We start from the raw sequence: 26,831 nt of genomic DNA on the forward strand, positions 1-26,831 counted from the left end.
AGACACTCCCCCACACTACTCCCCCGTCTCTCAGGGAGGTGTGCACAGCCTGTCCCCGGGACACCTCCCACTGTATGTCCCAGGGCAGGGCAGGCGCCCCATCCCTGTGGCAGTGTCGTGACATCAGAGTCGGGATAGTGACATCAGAGCCGGGGCTGTGACATCAGAGCTGGGACTGTGACATCAGAGCTGAGACTGTGACATCAGAGCTGGGACTGTGACATCAGAGCTGAGACTGTGACATCAGAGCCGGGGGCTGTGACATCAGAGATGGGAACTGTGACATCAGACCTGGGGCCAAGGCATCAGAGCTGGGGACCCTGGCACAGAGCCAGGGCCGTGACGTCAGAGCTCTTAAGTGAGCTGAGGGCTGCTGTGGCGACGGGGCTGCAGCGTGACGTCAGGGCCGGGGCAGAGATGTCCGCGCAAGCCGAGTGCCATCCTTTGCCCGTGCCGCGCGGGGGCTCCTCCTGGTCGTCCCACGGTGCCATCTGCTCCCTCTCACCCCTGCAGCCTCTGCAGCCTCCACAGGTCTCACTCCTGCAGTCTCTGCAGCTCTCACCCCTGCAGCCTCTGCAGCCTCTCACTCCAGCAGCCTCTGCAGCTCCTGCAGCCTCTCACCCCTGCAGCCTCCAAGCCTCCCACGATCCTGGTTATCGATCGGCAGCCTGGGAGGACCTGCTCCCGCAGGGGACCCTGGCCCATACGGGGATGTGGGCTCGGCAAGGGCGCTCTGGCCCAGCAGGCGGACACTAGCCCTGCCTGCCCAGGCTGAGCTGAGGGCGCGGCTCACGGCAGGTGGAACGGGCCGTGCCTCCCGCAGAGAGAAGGAGAGCCCTTAGGGGGGCGGGCCCAGAGCACCCCAGCCTTGTCTCGGAGCCTCGCCTCTCCAGGGACCCTGAGTGCCGGCAGAGGCTGTGACTGAGGACAGTCAGCTGAGGGACTGCCGGGGTGAGAGGCTGCGGGAGCTGCAGAGGCTGCAGGGGTGAGAGCTGCGGAGGCTGCAGAGGCTGCAGGGGTGAGAGGCTGCGGAGGCTGCAGAGGCTGCAGGGGTGAGAGGCTGCGGGAGCTGCAGGGGCTGCAGGGGTGAGAGGCTGCGGGAGCTGCAGAGGCTGCAGGGGTGAGAGCTGCGGAGGCTGCAGAGGCTGCAGGGGTGAGAGCTGCGGAGGCTGCAGAGGCTGCAGGGGTGAGAGCTGCGGAGGCTGCAGAGGCTGCAGGGGTGAGAGCTGCGGAGACAGGCAGGATCATGGTTGGAACTGGGTGAGCTCTGCTTCTACCTCAGCCAGATATGGGCCTGGCTTCCGGCACACGAGCAACAGTGTTTCAGTCAAAGACAGCTTCAGCCCACTTGCCTCAGGTCCCCGTGCCCCAGCGTAGCCCCCCTCCCCGCGCCCCTCACTGGCACCCCCTTCCGTCTGACTGGGCTGCACCCCGCACGCACGGTCCTTTCCCAAGCTGCCCTCTGCGGTGGCTCGGAGTGGCCCCAGGTGAAGCGTCTGGTCCTTGAAGTGAATCTTGACAGTTTCCGGCCTGAGGAGCCTGGCAGGGAGAGGCATCACTGTGTCCAGGAGGCTACCTTGCCCCTGGGCTGCGTGTAAACCAGGGGCCTGGGGTGCATCTCCCCACGGGAGCGACACGGCAGGACCCGGGTGACTGTCTCCTTGCAGGGAACAGGAGATAAGCCAGGGCATCTGGACCCCGGGCCATGGGGCAGCAGCGCCCCCACCAGGGCTCAGCGGCCCGCTGTGCTCGGTCTCGCTCCCAGCGGCCTGATGTGCCCCGCCCCCCCGCCCCACCCCCGGGCATGGGCCTCTGTCCCCTGGACGCGCCCCCCAGCCTCAGCCTCTGCGGGGCAAACCCACCACTCAAGGTGGCTTCAGCCCCAGAGGCTGGCGGTGGGGGGGGGGGGGGCTCGGCTCGGCCCACTCTGCCAGGGCGCTGCAGGAGGGCACGCGGCACCCGCCTTCTCGACCTCCGTTTGTCTGGCCGCCACGAAACCTCCTTCAGGCCTGTCCCGCCGTGTCCGCCCGTGCTGGCCCTGGGCTGGTCGCTGCTCCCGGAGCTGCTGCGTGGTGCCCCCAGCAAGGGGGTGTGGAAGGCCAGGCCCGCCTTGGGCACCGTCCAGCCTGAGTTCAGGGGACGGGCGGCCGCGCCTCAGCCCCTGCCGGGAACTCGCTCCGCTTCCCTCTGGGCCGCAGCCCCACACCCCTGCCGCCTGCCCAGGATCTGAGCGTGCCTCTGTCGCCCGCAGGGGTCCCCCTCCCCACCCTGCAGTGGTACAAGGACGCGGTGGCCGTCAGCCAGCTGGGGGACCCGCGCTACGTGGAGCTGGCCGGCGGGCTCCTGCGCGTCCGGCGGCTGCGGCCCGAGGACTCTGGCATCTTCCAGTGCTTCGCCAGCAACGAGGGCGGAGAGGCCCAGGCCTCCACCTACCTGGACGTCACCAGTGAGTTGCCGGCCCAGGGGCTGCCCCCCCCACCCCCCCTCCCAGCCCTCCTGCCCCACGCCCCAGCTCCGGCCTTCCCTGAGGGAACAGGCGTCCCGTCTCGCGGCTTCGGAGGGCGCGTGGGTGAGGCTGGCCTGGGGGACCCCGACTGTGGGTGCAGAGAGCGATGGGGCGGGAGGCAGGGCCCACGCTGGGTGGGCTGCGGGGGAGGCGCAGCCAGCGTGGCTCGCTGTCTGGAGTGCAGCTCACGTGGTTTGGGGGTCCGTGTTCACGACTTTAGTTTCTCCTCCGCAGCCTGAGCCCCCCCGCTGCCCTCGCGGCGGGGCTGGTCAGAGCAGGACTCGCCAGGCCCTGCCGGGGCGGGGGGGGGGGGGGGGGGAGGCCACGCACACACGTTCTCAGGCGCCAGGGCGTGTGTTCTGTCTCCTGACCCCGCCTCACCCTGTCTGTGGTCCAGGGAGCGGGAGGGCGGTGGGGACAGGCGGGGACAGTGTTCTGGGTGCCCACGGGTGCTGGACGTGTCCGCTGCTCCTTGCCCTGACCCATCCCCGTCTCTGCCCAGACGTCGCACCGGCCTTCACCCAGCTGCCCCTGGACACCACAGTGACCGATGGGACAACAGCCGTGCTGAGGTGCCAGGTGTCGGGGGCGCCCAGGCCCACCATCACGTGGAAGAGAGGTGGGGGGCGCAGGCGGTGTGGCGAGGCGGACGCGGGGCGGGTCCCCAGTCCTCACTCCATAAGGGCTGTTACTGGCCAGGTGCCATGGGAGCTGCAGGCTGCTCGCTCCACGAATGCCACAGTGCCCAGGCCTGTGGGGTCTCCCAGGAGGCCGGGTCCTGAGAGGACTCGGTTCCCCAGAGTGAAATAACCCAGAAGGACATTCAGAATCGAGAGCAGGCCGGGACGGTGGGGCAGTGGGGAGGGCGTTGGCCTTGCATGCAGCCTGCCCAGCTTCCATCCCGGCTTCCCACATGGTCCCCAGAGCACTGCCAGGAGTGATCCCTGAGCACAAAACCAGGAGTAACCCCTAAACACTGCTGGGTACAGCCCAAAAACTTGAAGAAAAATCAAAATAGAATTGAGAATCAGATCAGGGGGTTGGGGATGGAAAAGGGTGAGCATGAGGGTGTGTGTGTGTATATGTGTGTGCTGTGTGTCAGTATGTGATTGTATGAGTGTGTGTCTTTACATTGGTATGTGTGTGTATGTGTGAGTGTGTGTATGCTGAGAGTCTGAATATGTGAGCAAGGGCACCAGTATGTGTGACTGTGAGTGAAGGTGTGTGTGTGTTTATGTGAGTGTGACTGTTAATAGGTGTGAGAGTGTGTGTGTGTGTGTATTATGTGACTGTGGCTGTACTGGGTGTGAGGGGGGTGTGTGTTATGTGAGTGTGGCTGTACTGGATGTGAGTGAGGGTGTGTGTGTTATGTGAGTGTGGCTGTACTGGGTGTGAGGGGGTGTGTGTTCATGTGAGTGTGGCTGTACTGGGTGTGAGGGTGTATGTTATGTGACTGTGACTGTACTGGGTGTGAGGGGGTATGTGTTCATGTGAGTGTGACTTACTGGGTGTGAGGGGGTGTGGGTTCATGTGAGTGTGGCTGTACTGGGTGTGAGGGTGTATGTTATGTGACTGTGACTGTACTGGGTGTGAGGGGGTATGTGTTCATGTGAGTGTGACTTACTGGGTGTGAGGTGGTGTGTGTTCATGTGAGTGTGACTTACTGGGTGTGAGGGGGTATGTGTTCATGTGAGTGTGACTTACTGGGTGTGAGGGTGTGTGTGTTATGTGAGTGTGGCTGTACTGGGTGTGAGGGTGTGTGTGTTATGTGAGTGTGGCTGTACTGGGTGTGAGGTGTGTGTGTGTTATGTGAGTGTGGATGTTCTGGGTGTGAGTGAGGGTGTGTGTTCATGTGAGTGTGGCTGTACTGGGTGTGAGAGTGTGTGTGTTATGTGAGTGTGGCTGTACTGGGTGTGAAGTTGTGCACATGCATTTCAGAAGGGACGAAGCTTCTAGCCCGGCAGCTCCGGCCTCCCGTTGGTGTGTGACTCTTCACTCCCCCTCTGTCCTCAGCCCTGTGGGGATGGTCACTTGGGCTCGGCCCATGGTGCTCAGTGCTCATACCAGCGAGCGACAGCCCATGGCCCCCCTGACATCCCTGTGGGCCAGAGGTCACACTCACACCTCTTCTGTCTCCCGACTCTGCCCCTTGGGTGTGTGGCTCGGAGACGGACGCCTGCAAACAAGAAAAGGATTTGCCCTCACCTGAGAGTCGGGCTCCCCTGGGCTCCCCTCACAGTGCTAAATGGTCTTGCTCACAGTCTTGCGTGGGCTGCCCGGGGCCCATTCTCAGACCCCTCAGGCTGGGGGGCGCCTTCTCTCCCCACGTTCCCTTTTGGTCGTGGCTCTGACCCTTCACTATGTCTTGAGTGCCGGGGTGCTGACACCCGTTTTCCTCCCCGCCCCTCAGGAGACCAAATCCTGGCCAGCGGCTCCGTGCGGATTCCCAGGTTCATGCTGCTGGAGTCGGGAGGGCTACAGATAACGCCCGTGTTTGTGCAGGATGCCGGCAACTACACCTGCCACGCGGCCAACGCGGAGGGCTCCCTCAGGGCGGTGGCGGCACTCACTGTGTGGAGTAAGCATGTGCGGGCCCCGGTGTCCCGGTCACCTCACACCCCCATCTGTCCGGTCACTAAACACTCCCGTCCATCCCGGTTACCTCACAGCCCCGTCCATCCCAGTCACCTCACACTCCCGTCTGTCTCAGTCACTAAACACTCCCGTCCCTCCCGGTCACCTCACAGCCCCGTCTGTCTCAGTCACTAAACACTCCCGTCCATCCCGGTCACCTCACAGCCCCGTCTGTCCAGTCACTAAACACTCCCGTCCATCCTGGTCACCTCACAGCCCCGTCCATCCCAGTCACCTCACAGCCCCGTCCATCCCAGTCACCTCACAGCCCCGTCCATCCCAGTCACCTCACACTCCCGTCTGTCTCAGTCACTAAACACTCCCGTCCATCCCGGTCACCTCACAGCCCCGTCCATCCCAGTCACCTCACACTCCCGTCTGTCTCAGTCACTAAACACTCCCGTCCATCCCGGTCACCTCACAGCCCCGTCTGTCCGGTCACTAAACACTCCCGTCCATCCCGGTCACCTCACAGCCCCGTCCATCCCGGTCACCTCACAGCCCCGTCCATCCCAGTCACCTCACACTCCCGTCTGTCTCAGTCACTAAACACTCCCGTCCATCCCGGTCACCTCACAGCCCCGTCTGTCCGGTCACTAAACACTCCCGTCCATCCCGGTCACCTCACAGCCCCGTCCATCCCAGTCACCTCACACTCCCGTCTGTCTCAGTCACTAAACACTCCTGTCCATCCCGGTCACCTCACAGCCCCGTCCATCCCAGTCACCTCACACTCCCGTCTGTCTCAGTCACTAAACACTCCCGTCCATCCCGGTCACCTCACACTCCCGTCTGTCTCAGTCACTAAACACTCCCGTCCATCCCGGTCACCTCACAGCCCCGTCTGTCCGGTCACTAAACACTCCCGTCCATCCCGGTCACCTCACAGCCCCGTCCATCCCGGTCACCTCACAGCCCCATCCGTCCCAGTCACCTCACACTCCCGTCTGTCTCGGTCACTAAACACTCCTGTCCATCCCGGTCACCTCACACCTCCCTCTGGCCCAGCCGCCTCACACCGTTCGCACTCAGCCTTGCCTGTCCCAGCTTCACTGAATCAGGAGAGTGATTTTTCCTCCACTAGCACTGCACTGTAGCACTGTCATCCGTTGTTCATCGATTTGCTCAAGCGGGCACCAGTAACGTCTTCATTGTGAGACTTGTTGTTACTGTTTTTGGCATATCAAATACACCCCGGGTAGCTTGCCAGGCTCTGCAGTGTGGGCAGGATACTCTCGGTAGCTTGCCGGGCTCCCCAAGAGGGGCGGAGGAATCGAACCCGGGTCGGCCGTGTGCAAGGCAAATGCCCTACCCGCTGTGCTATCGCTCCAGTCCTTCCTCCACTAACTTACAGAAATCTATGGAGTCATTAATTTTTCAGTCTCTTAAAAGTTAATTAGAAAATGTGCTCAGATTTAATTTTAGCATTTCCGGAGAGACAAATGCGGACTTTTTCAAGTCAGTGGAGAACAAGGATCCGAAACTGTTCTTCTTCTGGGTGGTCTCGGGCCCCCAAGGATGGACAGTTCCTTTCACTTTCCCTGTGGCGCTTGTTGACGCTCCTGGGGGGCTCAGAGCAGGTGTTCCCAGACTTGGTCACCAGCCCTACCGCGGAGGTGGCCACAGCGTGCCAGCTCAGCCCCATCCAGGGCAGGAGACCAAGGTCAGAGCAGCGCCAAGTGCTTACGAGGGACGCTGGGCCCAGCTGGCAGCCACCCTGAGAGGCTGTGAGGAGCCGCAGGTCCGCTCCTGGCAGGCAAGGGACTGCGGCAGGAGGGGCCACAGCTCCCGCGCGTGGACTGAGCACTAGACTGAGAGTCACAGTGGAAGTTGTGAGCAGACTTTGCAGTCGAGCAGATGTTAGAAATTACCAGATGAGGATTATCGTGGGAAACATCTGGATTTCCCCCCTAGGAGACTAGAGCTGATACACCTCTGTGTGAACACTTCCTCCTGGAGCATTCAGAGGTTCGGGGGTGGCCTGGGCTGCTCCCCCACCCTCATGTGGAGGGCTCCCTCAGGCCCCCCAGCATCTGAGCGCTTCCCTTCACATGTTCTGCCAAGATAAAACTTGGAGATGAGCAGTCTGCCTCCTGAGGAAACACTCCTGAGCAGTGGGCGTGAGGAAGCCTGATACGGGGGTCTGAGGAAACTCACTGAGGGTCTGAGGAAACTCTCCAATACAGCGGGTCTGAGGAAACCCACCCGTGCAGCGGGTCTGAGGAAACCCACCTGTGCAGCAGGTCTGAGGAAACCCACCCGTGCAGCGGGTCTGAGGAAACCCACCCGTGCAGTGGGTCTGAGGAAACCCACCCGTGCAGTGGGTCTGAGGAAACCCACCCGTGCAGTGGGTCTGAGGAAATTCCAATACAGCAGGTCTGAGGAAACCCACCCGTGCAGTGGGTCTGAGGAAACCCCCCCGTGCAGTGAGTAGGAGCAAAAATAGCCGCCCCAGTGTCTGAAGAGTAAAATCAATGGGTCTGTGGAAATGGTCCTTATGCCAGGGTCTGAGTTGTGACTCGCTCTTTTCCAGATCGCACATCCATCGTGGACCCTCCCGAAGACCTGGTGGTGATCAAGGGGACCACGGCCGCACTGCGCTGCGGAGCCACACATGACCCCCGGATCTCTCTGCGGTCAGCTCGGGCAGTTAGCACTGAGGGCCATTGGTATTCTGGGGGCTTGTGACAGGAAGTCGGGATGAGAGGGGAGTGTTCGGGGAGCCGGGATTCAGCCACAGACCCCTGTGGTGGCAGTTTCCAGTCGTGGGCTCAGTCGTTAATCATGGGGTCCGTCTCGCGCCGACCTTATGCATTATTTACAGTCTCGGCGTTCTGCTCGGCGGGTTCAATACGGCCCGTCACGCGCTCCCTGCCAAGGTTAATACACTATCTGGAAAACGCACTTGTCAGGGCTGGTACTAATGAGAGCACTCCAGGGGGAGCGAGTGGTTTTCCGCAGTGTTTGCGGGGCCGCGCTCGTGTCCCTGAGGGTGTCTCTAACCCACGGGAGGAAGGAGGTGGGGGGCTCGCAGGGGGCCTCCCACACATCAGGTCCCCGAGTGGCCTCGGCGGCCTTGGAGCAGGGACGCTGGCTCCCTCTTCCTCGGGCCTGCGTCCAGGAGGCCGCTGGCCCCGTGGCCAGAAGCCAGGTGCTGTAGCCGCACCCTGCCTGAGCCGAGACAGCGTGGCTGTCTCCTGGGACAGGTGTCTGGGAACTCGGGAACCGCCTGGGGTCCCCGGGCTCAGCCCCCGGGTGGGCTTCAGTGAGAGGACAGGGAAGGTGAAGCCGGGATGGGCCGCGGGAGGCTGCAGTGGGCGGCGCGAGGCAGCCCCCTCCGCACTCCCGCGGGGCTGGGAGCCCCCCAAGCAGACCTGCCCCTGTGGGGTGCTAGTCTCTTACCAGTGTCCCCGTCCTGACAGGTGCCACCGGGCAGTTGCCCCTGTGGAGCCAGCGGCTTCCCTGGTCCACCTTGGAAAGGAAAATGGGCTCAGAGGGCCTCGGGATTAGAGGGGTGGGGGCGGAGGGAAGGAGTGGGGGGAGAGGAAGCCGGGTTTCCCCTCGTGGGCTCTCAGCGCTGCACTGCACCCCTGGGGGCCTGCAGGAGGGCCGAGGGTGGACTTGGCCGAAGGTGGTGACCCCCCCGGTTGTGCCAGCTCCCCTCACTGTCCGGTGCCTCCAGTCGGCCTCGGGTCCTGGCCAGGTCACGCCCTCTGATCTTCCTGCTCTCTTTCCCGCAGGGAATCCCCAGGGCAGTGGGCGCGGGGGGCCAGGAGGGACGGGGCCCGGCCCTGACCCCGCTTCTTCCTGCCCACAGGCACGTCTGGAGGAAGGACGGCGCCGCCCTCAGCCTGGCCGGCAGCTCCAGGGTCACGCTGGAGAAGGATGGGTCCCTGGTCATCAGCCAGACGTGGTCGGGGGACATCGGGGACTACACCTGCGAGATTCTCTCGGAGGGGGGCAACGACTCCAGGACGGCGAGGCTGGAAGTGATGTGAGTCCCTCGGCCGGCCCGCACCCCTGCACTGCAGTGGGCTGCCCCGGCTCTAAGGCCAGGCTTCCCCCCGCCCCGCCCTGACGGATCCTCTCTGTCCTCACTGGGCCCTGGGAGAGGCCAGCGCAGCCTCGAGAACCTGCCCTGACCAGCCCAGCCAGGCCGTCCCTCTGGCGCCCCCATGCCGCTCCACAGGGTCCTCTAGGGCTGTGCAGGGCCCCTGGGAGCCCCGTCCACGGCAGGAGGCCGAGAAGCCCCACCGGCCCCTCGTCCCCACCCATATTGACCCGCCCTTAGAGCGGAACCTCCCCAGAAACTCACATGCGACGGCATCCTGAGCAGCGCCCAGGTCACCCGCAACTGCCCGGCAGCTCCTGGGCTCCCAGGTACCCCCCCTCGCCCGCCTCCCAGGAAGGGCCCGAAGGGGAGACCAAGGCCCCCACAGTGCAGCACAGCCTGTCTCGGCCACGCTCGGGGGACAGGGTCAGCATGAAGCCAGTGGCGCTTCCCTCGCTGTGTCCTGTGTGTGCACGCCAGCAACACACACACACGCGCTCGCACACATGGATCCATGCAGACACACACAAACCAATTCAAAGCCGCCCTTGGACACATGCTCACACAAGAACAAATGCACACACATGTGCCAGTTCACAGAACACACAAGGAATACACACGCGTGCGCACATGCTGGTTCACAGCACACACCTGCACACATGTGTGCGCACATAGGACATACAGTGTTCATACACATGCCTGGCGCACAGCACACACTTGGACACACATGCTCACAGAAGGACTCACGTGCTCACACAGTGCCAGTTCTCAGCACACATTGGACACACGTGCTCACACACATGCACCCGTGCACAGGCATACACATGCAATCACACGCACACACTCAAGACCCACAGGCCTCCCCCTGCTGGCCTCTCCGTGTCACTAGCCAGGGTGTCTCGCGGCTGCCGCCCTCACTGGCTCCTGAGGCCACCTGCCCCGTCTTAGGACAGCGGGGTCAACTGTGGTCAGGGGCTCCGTGGGGGCGGGGCGCGCACAGATGCTCCTGCAGCTCGCGGGGAGAAGGGGGCGCCAGGGGCTCCACCCACCAGCCCGGCCCCGCCCCGGTCCAGCAACACGGCGGGTCTGTCCCCTCTTCATTCAGCCGCGTCCTGGCACCTCCTGCCTCGGGACCCCAGGGTCACCGCCCTGCTGCCGCGGGCCGGGGAGGGGAGGGCTCTCCTGACCTGCCACGGCTGGGCTGCGGGATGCAGGAGCACCCAGGGTGCCTGTGGGCTGTCCCTGGGGTTCTGAGGGCTCTGTGGGACTCCCGTGGGGCTCGGGGGTCCCCGCAGGCCGGCTCTGGGCCTGAGGGAGCACTGTGGTCCCTACCGGCGGCTCTGGCCGTGCAGGCGTTGAGGGTTCCGACAGGGCTCCTAGGTCCCCTAACGTATGCAGAGTCCATTATTGGGGCCTGCCTGGACCTTCGTCCTCCCGCTCCGTCCTCCCCCTGCCCCATGTGCCCGGGCTGCCCCGGGGCCCCAGAGGGCTCGAGTCGCCCTGCTGAGACCCGGCACCGCACCCGCCCTGTGGCTCTGGGCCCCTCTGGGCCCCTCGTCGCCAGCCCGGGGCTGTCCGTGGCCCCTCTCATACGGACACGGGGCGAGGGCACGAGTAACCTACAGCCCGCCCTGCTGCCTGTTTTCAAGCCTCTGAGAATTCTCGGATCATCCATCACTGGTCCCAAATAAATAAGTGCTCGCGCTTTATAAAGCTCTGTCAGCAGAAGCCAAATTGTGTGTTTCCAATCCGGGCCGTTCTCTTTGTTCTGCGCTGTGCCGGTGTCCTGCTGATTTACATATCTCCCCGACTATTTGCTTATTTGATTTTCTCTAAGTAAAATACATTTTTCAGCCGGTGTTGCTCTATCTGTAAAAATAATAGGCTTCTGCAATGCTCGCACACCTCGTCTCTAAATATAGAAATATTTGCAGATTTGGGCCACGCCAGTTTGGGCCCCGTCTTCCCGCCCGGAGGCCTGGCCCGCGCGTGGCTGCAGGGCACCTGCGCTTGCCTCTGTCAGCGACTCGGCGCCCCTGTGCCCTCCCGAGAAGACAGGAAGGAACATGCCCGGCACCGTGAGCTGGGGCCGGAGCACTGTCTGAGGGGCTCTGCTTTGTTCTGCATTAGGCGCAGGGCCAGAGCAGCCCGTCCTGGGCCTGCTCGAAGGCTGACTCTGAACGGCTGCTTCCTCGTCTTTTTAGTTTTTTTTGGCTTGGGGTCACACCCCGCAGTACTCAGGGCTGACTCCTGGCTCTGTGCTCAGGGACTGATGCAAGCAAGTGCCCTGCCCACTGTGCTATCTCTCTGGCCCCCTTAGCACCCCCGGGCTGTCGGGATGTCAGGTCGGGGACTTCGTGACTGCTCAGCTTGGAAGCCTTCCCTGCCAGCCAGGAGTGAGGGTAGGAGGAAGGGCACACTCCCTCCCGCCCCTCAGAGGTGGCCACTGCCCCGGTAGCCACAACTGACTTCTCAGTTCGAATCCCGGCCAAGGTTCGGGCATCGGGAGTCGGCGTGCAGCCGTGCCATGCCGGCTGGGAGGGTCCAGAGAGCCGGCGCGTGGCCTCGTGAGCCCGTCCTGACATCCCCACTCTGTCCCTCTGCCCAGAGAGCTGCCTCACTCGCCACAGAACCTCCTGGCCAGGCTGGACGCGTCCCTCAGCCACACCGTGGTGCTCTCCTGGGTCCGCCCGTTCGACGGCAACAGCCCCGTCCTGCGTTACATCGTGGAGCTGTCCGAGAACAGTAAGGGGCGGCTGGCGGGGCTCGGGCCAGCAGCTCAGGAGACCTGATGGGGGGACGGGCCCCCGCGCCACACTCACACCCCACAGTGGCCACCTGCTGGAGCCCTCCCTCCCCACGCTCCGTCTGAGTGCTCTCAGCCCCCTCCTCACGCCTCCTCCAAGAAGCCCTCCCTGCAGCCCCCTCACCTCCCCTTCTCAAGCGCGAGTCCAGCCCCTTCCCGGCCCCCTGGGCACCCCTTCTGGGCAGCTGGGCCAGGGCTCGGCTGAGGGAAGGGCACCTGGGCAAGTCTCCTCCCCGGCCGCGTCTCCCCCAGGTGCCCTGTCGGGCGCAGCCTTCACGGCATCTCTCCCTGCGGGAGCTGGGGGTGGCCCACGGGCACAAGGGACAGGGCAGCCCCGCGAGGACCCTCGAAACATGCTGCCTCAGGTGTTTGCAGGAACCGCCAGCTCTGGGGGCGTCTGGGGGAGTGGGTGGGTCCCGGGAAGCTCTGCCCGCGGACCCTCCGCACCCTCCGACGCCAGCCCACACCGCGCCTTGCTGCCCGTCCCTGGCGCCCTGAGAGCCCGCTGAAGGCGCCCTGGGACCCTGCCGGGAAGGCCGCTGCTGGCCACGCACTGCGCTTCTCCCGGGGCTGAGTGTCCACTGACCATGGCACAGAATGCGCCGGGCTCCGTGGCAACGGCGGCTGCTTGCTGGCCAGGAGAGGACAGCGGCTGTGCCCGGGCCACTGATGGGGTTTTAATCTTTATTAGGCGCCACCGGGCACGCCAGCTAATTAGGAGCAGAAGGAGGCGCGTAGCAGCTGCAGTGCCGGAATGGCAACGAGATTGGCCACACCGCGGGGGGTGCGGGTGTCCCCGGCCAGGGCCCCCAGCGTCCCCGCAGGGCCCGGCTCGCACGGCCCAGGGCTGGGGGCGGGCACCACCTGCCTCGTGCCCGAGGGCACCCTCAGCAGACCCCTCGGCACCTGTGTCCGCAGGGCACCACAGCCAGACGACACGGGGCCACTTGGCACCCAGAGGCTGCAGCCTGGACACGGGCCCTCAGTGGTCCCCGCGCAAACTAGCCCCAGCTCTTCTGCTGGAAACACTCGGGGGAACACGGGGCCACCCCTCTGCCAGCGCCCACGCCCAGAGCCTCCTCCTCCCTCAGCGCCCCCCCCCATCTCGGGAGCACCGTGCACGGGGCATTGCTCGGTTCCTGCAGGTCCGGTCAGCTCCAGACCTGCCCCTGCGTCCCTCCTGGAGGGGGCGCTGTGCCTGCCACCATGCTGAACCCAGAACCCAAACGCCCGGTTACACCGCAGCCCCGCCATCGAGGCAGGCCGTCCACCCTGCCGCAGCGTGCTGGGATTTCACCCCTGTCTGGGGCCGGGCCCGGCCGTCTCCAGCCCAGCAGGCAGCCTCCCCATCACTGCCACCACCGACAGGGTGGCTGGGCAGGCCCAGCAAGAAGGGAGAGTCCTGGGCCCTGGTGGACACCAGTGGAACTCACCTGTCCCCTGGCCTCCTCCCTCAGACTCCCGTGGGCTCACCTGCGCCCCCCCCCGCCTCCTCCCTCAGACTCCCTCGGGCTCACCTGCCCCCCCCACCTCCTCCCTCAGACCCCGCAGGCTCCCCTGCCCCCCCCGCCTCCTCCCTCAGACCCCCGAGGGCTCACCTGCCCCCCCACCTCCTCCCTCAAACCCCCGAGGGCTCACCTGCCCCCCACCTCCTCCCTCAGACCCCGAAGGCTCACCTGCCCCCCCCCGCCTCCTCCCTCAGACCCCCACGGGCTCACCTGCCCCCCACCCGCCTCCTCCCTCAGACCCCCACGGGCTCACCTGCCCCTGCCTCCTCCCTCAGACTCTCCCTGGAAGGTGCACCTGTCCGACGTGGGGCCTGAGATGACAGGCGTCACTGTGCACGGCCTGACCCCAGCTCGTACCTACCAGTTCCGGATGTGCGCCGTGAACCGTGTCGGCAGAGGCCAGTACAGTGCCGAGACCAGCAGGTACGTGGGGCCGCGGGAAGAATGGGCGCCTGCTGGGGGTGGGGCAGCACAGGCCCTCAGCATGTCCTTGGCCCGAACCCGACCCGAACCCTGAGCACCCCCCAGCCCTCCCCCTGCCCTCCCACAGCCCCACCTGGGCTTCCCGCCTGAGGCAGGCCCTGTCCACAGCCCCTGGATGTGGGACCTGCATCCCGGGCAGAGGGCGGCACTGGGGTGGGCCATCTGTCGCCCCTTGTGGGCCCCTGGTCTCCTGCGCCCCCTGGCTGCCCACCCACCACACCCGTCTGAAGCGCGTTCCCAGGGGCTCAGGGCGCAGGCAGGATGGAGTGAACCGCCGGCAGGGGCCGGGCGGGGTACTTGGGGGTCTCCCCGCAGGGAGTGGGGGGGTACAGTGCCATTGCCCGTGCCCCGACTCTAGGCTGATGCTGCCCGAGGAACCCCCCAGCGCCCCCCCGAAGAACATCGTGGCCAGCGGGAGGACCAACCAGTCCATCATGGTGCAGTGGCAGCCGCCCCCCGACACGGCACACAACGGGCTGCTGCGGGGCTACGTCCTCAGGTGGGCCGGGCGGGGCTACACCCCCAGGTGGGTCGGGCGGGGCTACACCCCTGGGTGGGTCAGGCAGGGCTATACCCCCGGGTGGGTCGGGCGGGGGCAACACCCCCAGGTGGGCTACACCCTCAGGTGGGTGCTGGGGGGCTATGTCCTCAGGTGGGCGTGAGGTGACAGGGGCCCTGAACTCGCTCAGGGGCCACACTCTGGGGGCTGTGGTGGGGGCCGCACCCTCCCCGCACTCCTCCCGTGCTGCCTGCCGCAGGCCACCCCGGTGGCCACCGCTTTCCCGTTCTGGTGACGTCGCTAAGCACGGGCTCGGGGGTCTCCACGCCAGCCCGTCCCTCGAGCCAAGGGGCTTGTAAAGACGCTGCTTCCCCCGCTCCCTCTCACGGTTCCTGTTGTCCAGGAGGGTTCGGGCCGGCCTACAGGGGCAGCCGGGGTCACCGGGAGAAGGACAGAGAGAGGCAGAGTCTGGCTGGGGCCTCGGGGGCTGCAGAGAAGCAGGAGCCTGAGGAAAGGCTCTGCAGCCACGGGCCCTGCGCACGCCTGGGACTCACCCGTCCCCACGCAGCCTGCCACCCCGTGTGTGGTGCCAGGGGCATCTGTCCCCTCCTCCTCCTCTGGCCCCCTGGGGCCACCCCCAGACACACCAGGTCCCCCCAGGCCTGGTCACAGGTGCTCCCTGAGGGCCGCCTGCCCTCCCCGACGGCCCCCTTCTCGCTCGTGCTGGGCCCCAGGGAGGGTGGGCAGCGCCCCCCTGACGGTGCCTGGAAGCCTGGGGCCAGCCGCCTTTGGTAACGCTTGCTCAGTCCCTGCTTGCCCGTGAGCTCACAGGCGCCCAGTGCTCCCATGCTCGGCCCGTGCAGTGCTCCCTGAGGTTCCAGCAGCCGGACCTGCCAAGGGATGGACTCAGAGCAGCCACAGAAGTGGCTGGGGCAGCGGCTTCACAGCCAGACCTCTGACGTGGTGGCACAACCGCGCTGTCCCCTCCTGCGGGGTTAGGACTCTAGAAAGGCTTTCCACAAGGCGGGGGTGGGGGAGGGCAGGGAAGGAAGGGGAGGGGAGGAGAGGGGAGGGGAGGGAAGGAAGGGGAGGGAGGGGAGGAAAGGAAGGGGAGGGGGAGGGTAGGGGCGAGGGTTCCGTGTTTGGAGGGCACCGCCCAGCCCCAGTGGGGTGCTCGCTGTGCCACATGGGTCTGCTTCACCCGAGCTGGCGTCCGGCAGGGGAGCGGTGTCCTCAGGGCTCACGGGCCCTCGGGCTGTGCGAGAGGGAGGGGTCCCGGAGCACCCCCGGGTCGCGGCCATCAGCCTCTGCAGCAGGCCCGCCCTTTAGGACACCCTGACTGTTCCCGTGTGGAAAGGTCCCCGCGGCGCTGGCAGAGCGTCTCCCAGGCAACGCGGCCGCAGGGCGACAGCCCACGCCTCAGTGCTCCCTGTGGGGTCCCCACGGCCCCCAGCCTCGCCCCGTCTTGCCCCTCCGCGGGCCGGACCCACTCCTCGTGAGGCCGCCCAGCTGCGGGGGAGACGCAGTCTGTGCTCAGAGAAGCTGTCCTGGGTGGGCGCTGGGCGTCCTGCCGTGCCCGCCCCTCCCTGCCCGGGTGGCGCTGTGTCTCCGGACGGGCCTCTGCCGGCCCCCCATCTCCCTCTGTCAAGTCCCCTTGGGGGCCCCTCCCTGGAAACCGGCTTCCCTCCCGGCAGGCTGGGCCCCCGTCCTGGGCCGGTCCCCACCGCCGGCCCCTCCCGCCCCGCATGCCCACGCCCACGCCACGCTCTCCTCGGGCCCTCGCTCCGGCCGCGGGCGCTGTGGGGAGCCCTTCACTCGGGGTCCCGACACCCGGGCGGCCCCTGTCGTGTCCACGCGTCACGCTCAGGTCTCCGCCTTCAGCAGGGCAGCGCGTGGCGCGGGGCCCAGGGCCCAGGGGCACCGGACACCTCGGGACCATCCCTGAGCCCGCCCTGCCCCGCGTGTCCCCACGAGGCCCGCGATCCCGAGAGGGCAGACACGAGAGGCACGGGCGGGGTAGCGGGACCCTCAGCCCCCGCCCGTCCTCGCAGGCGTCCAGGTGCCCTCCTCCTCCGGGCTGAGTGGGCCGGACCCTCCTGCCCGCAGGTACCGCCTGGCCGGCCTGCCCGGGGAGCACCAGCAGCGCAACATCAGCAGCGCCGACGTTGGCTACTGCCTGCTGGCCGAGCTCATCGTCTGGACGCAGTACGAGATCCAGGTGGCGGCCTACAACGGGGCCGGCCTGGGCGTCTTCAGCAGGCCCGTCACCGAGTACACGCTGCAGGGAGGTGAGCGAGCACTGCGGGGTGGGGCGGGGTGACACTGCAGGGGCGGCAGGACTGGCGAGCACTCAGGGGGGAGTGTGAGCAGTGTAGGGTGAGCACTGCAGGGTGAGCACTGCAGGATGAGCACTGTGGGCGGCGGGATGGGTGAGCACTGCAGGGCGAGCACTGCAGGATGGGCTGTTCTGAGCAGACGTCCCCCGTGAGGTGCCTGAGGGGCCAGCACCTCCACCCAGGGCGCAGGCACGTTTCCTGCAGAGAACATTCCTGCAGGGCTGAAGGGGCGCGCGGAGGCGGGCGCAGGCGCAGAGGGTCGCGCAGGGGCGAGGAGGTGCTGCTCTCTGCCTGTGTCTATGGGGGTCGGCAGGGCTGCGTCTCTGCGGGACCGGGCGGGGGTGGGCTGGACAGAGCAGGGACAGGAGCAGGGTCATCGCCAGGGGACGGGCGCGAGGTCCAGTCTGCAGTTGCTCAGAGCGGGACCCTTGTTGCTGGAATGAGGTTCCCAGCCTCGCAGGGGCCCCGGGTGAGAAACGGGGCCCAGGTTCCGGGCCCGGGAGGTTCCGACGGCGCTGCTCGAGAGCAGACAGACCGAGAGGGCGCCAACCCGCTCAGGCCCTGGCACATGAGTGAAGCGAGTCCGAGCACCGCTGGAGTGAGTCCTGAGCACCGCCGAAGTGGCCCGTGCCACCCCCCACGCTCCCGAGATGGAAAAGCAAAGGGAGCAAAGCACTCCCCAGCTCAGGGGCACGGGGGTCACCCGGACCCCAGCCCCTCACGCGGGCTCCGTGCCCCGCCAGGGAGCAGCTGGCCACGTGCTGAGGCGTGGCAGAGCAACAGCGGGGGCTGGGCCACACGGCTGCGGGGAAGGGCGGAGCAGAGGGAAGTGCAGAGGCAGGGACCCAGGGGGACGGCAGCCACACGCCGGGCCCGCTCCAGAAACTCAGTACCTGCCCCAGAGACTCGGTGTCCCCCAAAGACTCGGGGCCCCCCAGAGACTCAGGGGCCCCCCAGAGACTCAGTATCCCCAGAGACTCTGTATCCTTAGGGACGAGGCGAGGCTATGGGGCCCCTCCAGGGCTGTCTCGCCATCACGCCCCGGCCTCAGCGTGACGTGGGGCCTGGCGGAGCCGTGTGGCTGAAACAGGGCAGGTGCGAACTCTGAGCCTGAGCTGGTTGCGATGGTTCCGTCGGGTAGAGAAGGGTTCTGCCGGTGCTGTGGGGTGTGAAGGCGCCGGGCTGCGTGCCGTGGGCCAGGACGGAGCGGGCAGCACGGTTGTAGGGCACCCGTGGGGAACGCGGGAAACTCAGCCACTGGGTGCGGGTGAGACCTCCCGGCCGAAGGAGCCCGGATTCCTGGGTGAGGACTTGGTGTTGCTTGCGGAGCCGTCTCGGCTCTGACCCTCGAGCTGGCCGGCCCTGGCTTGTCGCTCACGAGACCGCAGCCCCTGGGCGTCAGGCACAGGCCCGCGTCCGCCCAGGTCCTCAGCCTGCGGAGAGAACCTCCTGCCGACAGCCGGAACACAGACGCCTCCACCCCACGGCTCATCGCGGGCGCGGGAACCGGCCTTCCCTCCCTTGGCAGATGCGGCCGTGATGGCCCCCGTGATCATGTGCAGTTGGGTCGGGGCGCGGATAAAGCGTTTTCAGGGCAGTGTTTCCAGGTAGCGGACACTTCTGTGGCCCCGCGGGCGGGGCTGCCCCTCGCGTTCACACGCCCCCGTTGGCGCCAGCCAGAGTCGCCTGCAGGCCCCTGGCGCTCGGGGACGGGATCGGGCGGCCGTGCGGGGTGCAGGCGCTCCCTGCCCTCGGCCTCCCGGGGGCAGTCCCCACCGAGCGCGCTGACACGGGCACCAGCTGCGGCGTGGACGCGCCCTGCACTGTGGAGAAGCTGTGGGTTCGACGTGGGCACCAGAAAGGCCCCATTTCTCCTTCCCCACTCCTGGGCTGTGGGGAGAGAGGCATGCACTGCCACAGGGTGCACATGGGGTGCCTCGGGGTGCCACGTGCTCCATACGGCAGACGTGCTCACCGTGAGTCGTGAGTGGAAGCGGGCAGGTGCCCAGGTCCTGCATCTCTGACGTCACTTCCTCAGGAGCTGGGAGGGAAACTGGGCACCCCCTGCACCTCAGCTTTGCACTCAGCCCTGCCCCCGCGGTGCGCGCCCTCTCAGCGGTGCCTGCAGGCCCACCCACTCACCGTCACGGGGCACCCGGGGGCCTGAGCACTTGGCACTGGACACCACCAGCAGCAGGCCGGGCCCAGGCGGGGTGGAGGGATGGTACAGCGCTCGCCTTCCGTGCACCCCGTAGGGGCCCCCAAGCACCGACAGAAATGACCCCTGAGTGCAGGGCCAGGAGGAGGCCCTGGACCCCGCCACGTGTGACCCAGAAACAGCGAATTGTGCCAGGATGCTGACAGGAACCACTTTGGTCAGTGTTCACTTTTCTCAGTGTCCACGGCACAAAGTTCCCTGTCCGCCCGGTTGCCGGAATCAGTGTCTCGAGCCTTGGCTGTTCGTGTCCTTAAAAATATCTGTAAAAAACTCTGGTCCAAAAGTCCTCCAAAGAGAGGCGTGTGGCAGGCGATACTGACATTCGTTTTACTTGACTCAAGTGACATTCTGAGAAACATGTGGCATACAAAGGTTGGTTTTATAATGTAGGATCCAAAATATTTCAGAGTGAATTATTTGGTGTGGTTGATTTAATAGTGGAATTTGTTATTTTAAAACATATTCTTCATCTCTAGAATAATGATTCATTTCTAAATTCCTTCAAGGATCCGATCTGAGTGACGGTGCTTCACGAGCCGGGAGGGGGGAGGGATGAGAGGACGCAGCCCCGCCCTGGAAGTCCCAGGGCAGGCTGAGGCTGGGCGGGAGGCCCGGCCTGCCAGGGGAACCCGGGGCCTCCAGCGAGCCGGACACGCGCTTGACCTCTTGAGGCACTTGCCTTGCACGTGGCTGACCCCTGAGACCCTGTGATCCCCGAGCCCATCCCGAGAGCCCTGAGCACAGAGCCAGGAGCAAGCCCTGAGCATGTCTGGGCTCCCCACCCCCCAAAATAAAGAACTGTGGGCATCAGCGTCCCCCCTCACAGGGGAAGCCAAGCGCTCCACTTGAACCCATGGCAGAGCTGCTTGGAGCAGAGCGGCCCGGCGCGGAGAGGTGGGGGCCGAGGCCACCCAGACGCGGGTGTGGCAGCTGCGGCCGAGGGGCTTTGTCCAAAGTTCTGGAGAGAGAGCAGGGACCCCGTTTCCTGGGTGCACCCCTCGTTCATCTGTGGGCCCCACAGGGCTGCCTTCCCCAGAGGAGGCGACCACCTGGGCACCCGTGCCAGCCCGGGGGTGCTCCTAGAGCCTGTGTCCAGTGTGTGGCACATGCCCCGTGTCCCTGCAGCCCCCTGGCCTGGGCCGCTGCCCCTCGGGCCCCCGAGACTGCCAGGGCTGCACCGTGGTGGTGGCTCGAGGCGCCTGCGCCTGTGGTGCCACAGGAGAGCGGGCACCCCCCAGGGACCAGCAGGGGCCTCAGCCAGAACTGGGCACCGTGCGGGCATCTCCCAGAGGCAGGCGGGCATGGGGCGCCGGCCACGTCAGGTGCCGGGTTCTGTCTGAGCTGTGACTTGTGTCGGGGCTGTGTGAGTGGGGACGCAGCGCAGGGCGCGGAGGGGACGTCCGCCTCCCCCAGGTCCATCCTTGGTCCGTAGCCGGACGTCCATCCTTGCTCGTAGCTTCCCGCCCGCTCGGCCTTGGCCTCGTCTCCCCCTTGTGGCTCCCGAGCCCCGAGCCCACGCGTCCACCCTGTCCTCCTTCCCAGCATCCCGGCTGGCCCGGCCCGTTGCTTTTCCACGTCACAGTCGGCACCTGCGCTTCTAAGGACACGCCCTGTGAGCGGCCTGCGGGAGGACCCGCCCGGAGCCCCCTGCCGGTGCCCTTTAGAGGCTGTGGACGTGGGTTTCAGATCAACTCAGTGTGATTAGAAGCACAACTGCCTTTTGTGTTTTCGTCTCGTGTCCTGAGGTCGAGGGCTTTTATTTTGCAGGCCCGTCCCCAGGGGCCGTCCTGGGGTGAGGAGGGAAAGGTTTCTGTTCTGGGTGGTTTTGTTGCTTTTCAACCTCTCTGCCTTCCTTTCTTGCGTTGCTGCACTAGTTTGCATTGCCAGGATGGGGTGGTGAGACATCTTTGCTCTGTTCCGGATCTTCGGATGAGAATGTTCGGTCTTTTATCTAAAATACAACGTTCGGGGCTGGAGCGATAGCACAGCAGGGAGGGCGTTTGCCTTGCACGAGGCCAACCCGGGTTCGATTCCCAGCATCCCATATGGTCCCCTGAGCACCGCCAGGAGTAATTCCTGAGTGCAGAGCCAGGAGTAATCCCTATGCATCCCTGTGTGTGACCCAAAAAGCAAAAGATATAAAATAAAATAATAAAAAAATGATAAAATGCAATGTTCATTGTGGGTACAGTGGCCTCTCTCAAGGTTATTTAAGGCCCATTTTTTTTTAACACTGTTGAGGGTTTTTCCTTGTGCCATGCTGGCTGGATATTGAATATCATTCAGTGCTTCCTAGATCTAAATCTACTAGATGATCTATTAATATTAATTTTTTCTTCATTCTGTTGCTATCGTAAATTCTCTCATTTGATACTTGGGCGTTGAATTCACCTTGCCTTTATTAGATAAGGCCCATTTTCCAGGATAAATAATAACTCGGTATGGGGACTGTCACTGAGAGCCTGGTGGGACTGGCCCGAGGCGGTGACACCTTGGTGACGCCAGAATCAGATGGGGAAGGGCCAGAATCGCCTTCCTTCCCTCGAAGCGCCTGCGAGGGTCACTGAAGCCTGTGGGTGGGGCTGTCCAAATATCTCACAGCCGCAGTGCCACACTTTTCTGTGAGTCTTGAGTCCGTCTCAGAAGGCTGCTCCGTGGAAGGGCCGCTGTGTCCACTGCATCTCCCTCTCCGGCCAGGCCTGGCTGTGTAGCTATTTCCCAGCACTGTTGACGGTGGTGGTGACGCGTGACTCTTCTTATCTTTGGTAATCTGGCTCTCAGTCTATTGATCTTATGAGAGAACCAGCCTTTGGCTTAGTTCGACTTATTATTTTTGCTTTCTTTTTCTTTTCCTTGTTTCCTCCACCTCTTGTTTTCCGGGTTGATTTACTCGTAAGCCCGTAGGAATTTAGGTTCTAAAGTAAACATTTCCACGCTGGAGATCTGTCTCCAGCGGTCCCATCCCGATTCTGGATGTGCTGCTTTCATTTCTGTTTGAATTATGTATGCGTTCTCATTTGTATCTGACTGTCTCTGGGCTCCTTGGCACCCTCTCACTCTGAAGTCCACACTTCCTTCTGCTGTACGTGCCCGGTTTAATGCTGGCAGTTCCCTAAGAGATGCCTCTGGTCATCTCAGTTCTCTAAGCTTGTTTAGCACACAGGACGCATGTCGTCCTGCTTGAGTTCGGTGCACGCCTGCGCTGCGAGGGTCAGGCGCCCGGGAATAAATACTGAGCAGGACGAGGCCCGACCACATTCGGCGCTTGCATCTTCTTGCCGATCCCCTGGAATTGGCTGATTTTGCAGATGTGGGTAACGAGGGCTGCTCTGAAATAGACCTGCTCTGCCTCCTGAGCTCGGCGCCCTGGAACAAATGCACATTTGCGATCCCCTTGTCTTCAGGAGTCCTGGTCCCCGCTACCCCACGCCCGTCTCAGCGGTGATAGTGCCCTCGAGGCTTTGCTCCACTTGCTTCTTCTCAGTCTTTCTCCTCTTTGTTTTCAGATCGAGGCGGCATGGGTTTTGCGCTCTCCCCACTGATGGCTTGCTCCGGGTCACAAGCTCTAGACTTTTCGCTCACTGCAGTTACCGATGGGATGGGATAAATCTACCATCCTGCTAATTGCCTTGCAGTTGTTTCCTGGAGACGATTTTTGTCTTCCTTTCCCTTTTGTCCTCCAGCTTTTTGGATTAATTAGGTGCTTATATAATTACATGATTTTCCTCACTCGTGTCTTATTATTTTTTATCGCTTCCTCAGATTTGTCTAGTGTGTTCTGTGGAGTTTAAAATTTGCATCACGGATGGATTCCAACTAATCTTGAGCCCACGTGGGGTACAGTGGGAAGCCAGGGGGTCTCGTACCCCCATTTCTCCGGCTCTCACAGCCGCTGGGGCTGTTTCTCCCTATGAGAAGCCCACTATAATTTGCTATTTTAATGATTAGCCAATTTTCTCTGAGCGTGAGTCCAAGGAAGAAGAAAAGACATTAGGGTTTGCTCCCTGCACCCGTTCCCAGAGGCCCGTGCAGGCCTCCGGTCCGGGTGCCAGGAAAGGCCCTCGAGGCACAGCTCCACGAGGGATGAGTCCGTGGGGCTTCGTCCTTCTGGAAAATACCTTTATCTTCTTACATAGAAGGTGTTTTCATAGGTTATAGAATTCTAGAGCAATCAATTTCTTTTTTTTCTTTCTTTCTTTTTGGGTCACACCCGGCGATGCTCAGGGGTTACTCCTGGCTCTGCACTCAGGAATTACTCCTGGCGGTGCTCGGGGGACCCTATGGGATGCTGGGGATTGAACCCGGGTTGGCCACATGCAAGGCAAACGCCCTCCCCGCTGTGCTATCGTTCCAGCCCCAATAACCGATTTTTCTGTTGGCTACCTTCGCCTTGGCACTCCCATTGCCTTTCGGCCCCGCAGTCCCTGAGACTGGCTGCTGAGGGCTGTGTCTGTCCCCGTGGGGCCTGTCCTTCCCCCTGAGCCCCGGTCCAGCCACACTTGCTTTCGCTGCCTGCCCTCCCTCCCCCTCCCTCCTCCTCTCTCCCATCCCTCTCCCTCCCTGTAGCCCTCCCTCCCTTGCTCTCTCCCAGTTCTGCCCGAGGGGAGCCCTACCCCGTCCTGCTCCTCCTTGTTTTATGGCTTCATAGTTGTTTAGGCTTTCAAAGGTTTCTCTCCCACATGCATCGGGCCTCTTTGGCAGTGATCTGGCTGTTCCCTGGGGCGTCTCCAGAGCAGGAGCCCGCGGGGGGCCGGCCGAGCCGCGTGTCTCCTGCCGAGAGCAGTTTGCGGGTCCCTCTCCCGCGCACCCCCAGATGGCACTCCCCCCCCAGACATGGGGTTCAGCAGCCTCCCGGCCCTGAAAGAGGGGCCACAGGATCCCCTCGGCAGCCCCAGCAGCTGCTGCCCAGGGAGGCTGGCCTGGCTGAGGGCAGTGTGGCTCAGTGTATGGGCCTGGCGGGCTCTCGCTCCCCCTGCTGGCCCCATCATGGGGGGCGCCCCCCTCACCGCACTCTCCCTCTCCCCACCCCGTGCCTGGCAGTGCCCACGGCACCCCCGCAGAACGTGCAGGCCGAGGCCGTGAACTCCACCGCCATCCGCTTCCTGTGGACGCCTCCGCCCCAGCAGTTCATCAACGGCATCAACCAGGGCTACAAGGTACCGCCCAACCCACCCCAAGGCGCCGGCGGGGGCCCTCTGGGTGCCAGTCAGGCGGCATCTCCCCCTGAGCCGGCCGGGTTGGGCCCCCCCCCCAGCATCCCCGGCTGGTCCCTGGGGAGCATGTCACGCTCAGCCCTGCCTCAGCCTGCGACAGCAGGCCATCGGGGGGAGTGCAGGCTCCAGAGCACCCCAGAGACAGGCCCCTCCCAGGACACCTGCTTCCACTGGACAGACGCTGTCGCAGGGACCTCGTGTCCGTGGACTAGTGCACTGGCCCTACCCTAACACCCAGGAGGTGCCGTGGCCACCCAGACGAGCTCCCGGGTGCTCTCGGTGTTGCTCCCCCCGAGGGCCCAGAGACCTGTCCTCCTCTCCCCGTGTCTCCTGCAGCTCCTGGCCTGGCCTGAGGACGTCCCGGAGGCGGTGACTGTGGTGGCCATTGCACCCGACTTCCACGGCCTGCACCACGGCTACATCACACACCTGAGGAAGTTCACGGCCTACCTCACCTCAGCCCTGTGCTTCACCACCCCTGGGGACGGGCCCCCCAGCCCCCCGCAGCTGGTGCGGACCCACGAGGACAGTGAGTCAGGACGCAGCACAGTAGGACGGGGCGGGGCGGTCACTGCTGGCCTCGGGACTATGTAAATTTCCCCATATTCACCCAGAAAACCTGTGCAGGGATACGCAGGAGGGACACACAGAGGGACACCTGGGGGACACCTGGGGGACACGCAGAGGGACAGCCCGGGAGGACAGGCGGGGGACACTCAGAGGGACACGCAGAGGGACACCTGGGGGACACGCAGAGGGACAGCCCGGGAGGACAGGCGGGGGATACAGGGGGACACCCAGGGGCCAGGTGAGAGGAGGCGGGAGACAGGCAGGCCGGGACACTGGTGCCTTCCTGGGGAAACTCCCGGGAGTCTGGGGGTGACAGGGCTTCCCGAGAAGCTGGAACCCTGGGCCCTGGGAGGGGCCCAAGAAACGGGCTGTGGGCACTGGGGTCCGTGTCCCCTTGCTCTGTCACACACGGACAGACAAGGCGAGAGCTGCCGCCTGTCTCCCCAGGGCGGCCCCGACCCTGCCCTCCTGCGGGGTCCGTGCCCCCAGGACCTGCTCCCTGCCCCTGGCATCAGGCCGCAGCACGGGCTGTGCTGGGGCTCAGAACCCCTCGGGCCCTCCGCAGCGCCCGGAGCCGTGGGGCACCTGAGCTTCACCGAGATCCTGGACACGTCCCTGAAGGTCAGCTGGCAGGAGCCGCAGGAGAAGAACGGGCTCCTCACAGGTGGGTCCCGCTCTGTGCCCCGCCCGGAGTTGCCGGGGGCTTCTCCCGCCCACGCCGGCGCCCCAGCCCTCACGGCGGCTCAGGCCTCACCCAGGAGGAGGCGAGGCTGGTGCACGTGGGGGGGCCGCGCAGGGTGGGGGCCACGCACCCGCCCGCCTGGGGGTCTCCACGGGTGCCCCCTCCTCAGCTCCTGGCCTCAGCGTTCTCGGGTGATGCAGCCTCAGCCTGGGGAACTGGGTCCCAGGGGACACGACAACCTGTTCCACTTCACTCCCAGAGGGGGCTCAGCTGGGGGCCCCTAGGGGCCTTCCAGAACCTTCCCTGCTGTTCGGCTCAGTTTGGGGGCCACGCCCAGCTGTGCCCAGGGATCACTGTTAGGGGTGCAGGGACGGAACTGAGCTGGCCGTGGGCTGGCCGGCACCCCCCTGTGGCCCTGAGCAAGGCAGGGCTGCCCAGAGACCCCAGGGTGCTCTGGCGCGGGGGCCAGGGGTGTTGGTGTCCCAGGGCCTTGGGGCAGTGCCAGGGTCAAACCCGGGCCCTCGTGACCAGCCTTGAGCATGTCCAGCCTGTGCTCAGCCCGGACCCTGGCCCATCCCCGGCACTGCAGCTGGGGGTGGGTGCGCCCAGCAAGGGCCAGCGAGGGGCAGCCCCATGGGCCCCCGCCCTGCACTGCCCAGTGCCCAGGGCTCCTGCCCCGCCACTGTTACTCGTGGGGCTAAGGGAGCAGCGCCTGTGTCCCCAGCCCGGCGGGGCCTCCAGCTGGATGCTAGCCGGTGCCCCAGGGCGGTCTGCGGGTTCCGCCCAGAGCCCGAGCCCTTGCCAGGCCCCTCACACCCCGGCGTGGTCTCGGACACGGGGTCCTCGGAGACGAATGCGTGTGTGGCGGGTCAGGGCCGGCTCTGAGCCACCAGGCAGGGCGCCCCCCACCCCGCGGTGGGTTTCAGAGGCACAGTACCACCCCACAGACTCCGGAGGACAGGAGGACGCCCCCGCCTCCTGCTCTCAATCTCACAGACACGCCCGGGCACCGCGGCCCTGAGCCACATTTCACAGCTAAGCGGCGGGTGCCGATACTCCGATTTATGGCCGCCGGGGCGCTCGCTAATGGGGCTTGGCGGGCTCATTCTCGTGTTTTATTTAAGCAGATACCTGTACTTACAACACGGCTTGTTTATTACGAACTTGGCCGTGGCAGCCGTCAGGCTCGGGTGCAGATCCCGCCCTCCTGCCCTGTCCCCAGAGCGCCCTGCCCAGGCAGCCCTGCATGGGCGGAGCCTGAGGCCCAAGGGGGTCTGGCAGGGCTCCCCCAGCCCACCGTACCCTGCCCCACTGGGTGGAGAGAA

At 64.7% G+C, this 26,831-nt stretch overlaps 1 protein-coding gene across 2 annotated transcripts in view; it reads left to right on the forward strand.

Annotated features, from left to right (window-relative positions):
• The window catches only part of SDK1 (sidekick cell adhesion molecule 1), a 465,276-nt gene that overhangs the window by 410,551 nt on the left and 27,894 nt on the right, over nt 1-26,831 (forward strand). For both annotated transcript variants that reach the window (XM_055136343.1, XM_055136344.1), the window contains exons 9-20: nt 2,252-2,446; nt 3,009-3,125; nt 4,917-5,084; nt 7,674-7,776; nt 8,958-9,134; nt 11,800-11,936; nt 13,781-13,928; nt 14,347-14,487; nt 16,594-16,775; nt 24,082-24,197; nt 24,591-24,783; nt 25,390-25,488. In XM_055136343.1, coding sequence (XP_054992318.1) covers nt 2,252-2,446; nt 3,009-3,125; nt 4,917-5,084; nt 7,674-7,776; nt 8,958-9,134; nt 11,800-11,936; nt 13,781-13,928; nt 14,347-14,487; nt 16,594-16,775; nt 24,082-24,197; nt 24,591-24,783; nt 25,390-25,488 — 1,776 coding nt within the window. The remainder of the gene's footprint in view (nt 1-2,251; nt 2,447-3,008; nt 3,126-4,916; nt 5,085-7,673; nt 7,777-8,957; nt 9,135-11,799; nt 11,937-13,780; nt 13,929-14,346; nt 14,488-16,593; nt 16,776-24,081; nt 24,198-24,590; nt 24,784-25,389; nt 25,489-26,831) is intronic.

Source organism: Sorex araneus, chromosome 4, assembly GCF_027595985.1.
Source record: "Sorex araneus isolate mSorAra2 chromosome 4, mSorAra2.pri, whole genome shotgun sequence".
NCBI classification, from domain to species: Eukaryota; Metazoa; Chordata; class Mammalia; order Eulipotyphla; family Soricidae; genus Sorex; species Sorex araneus.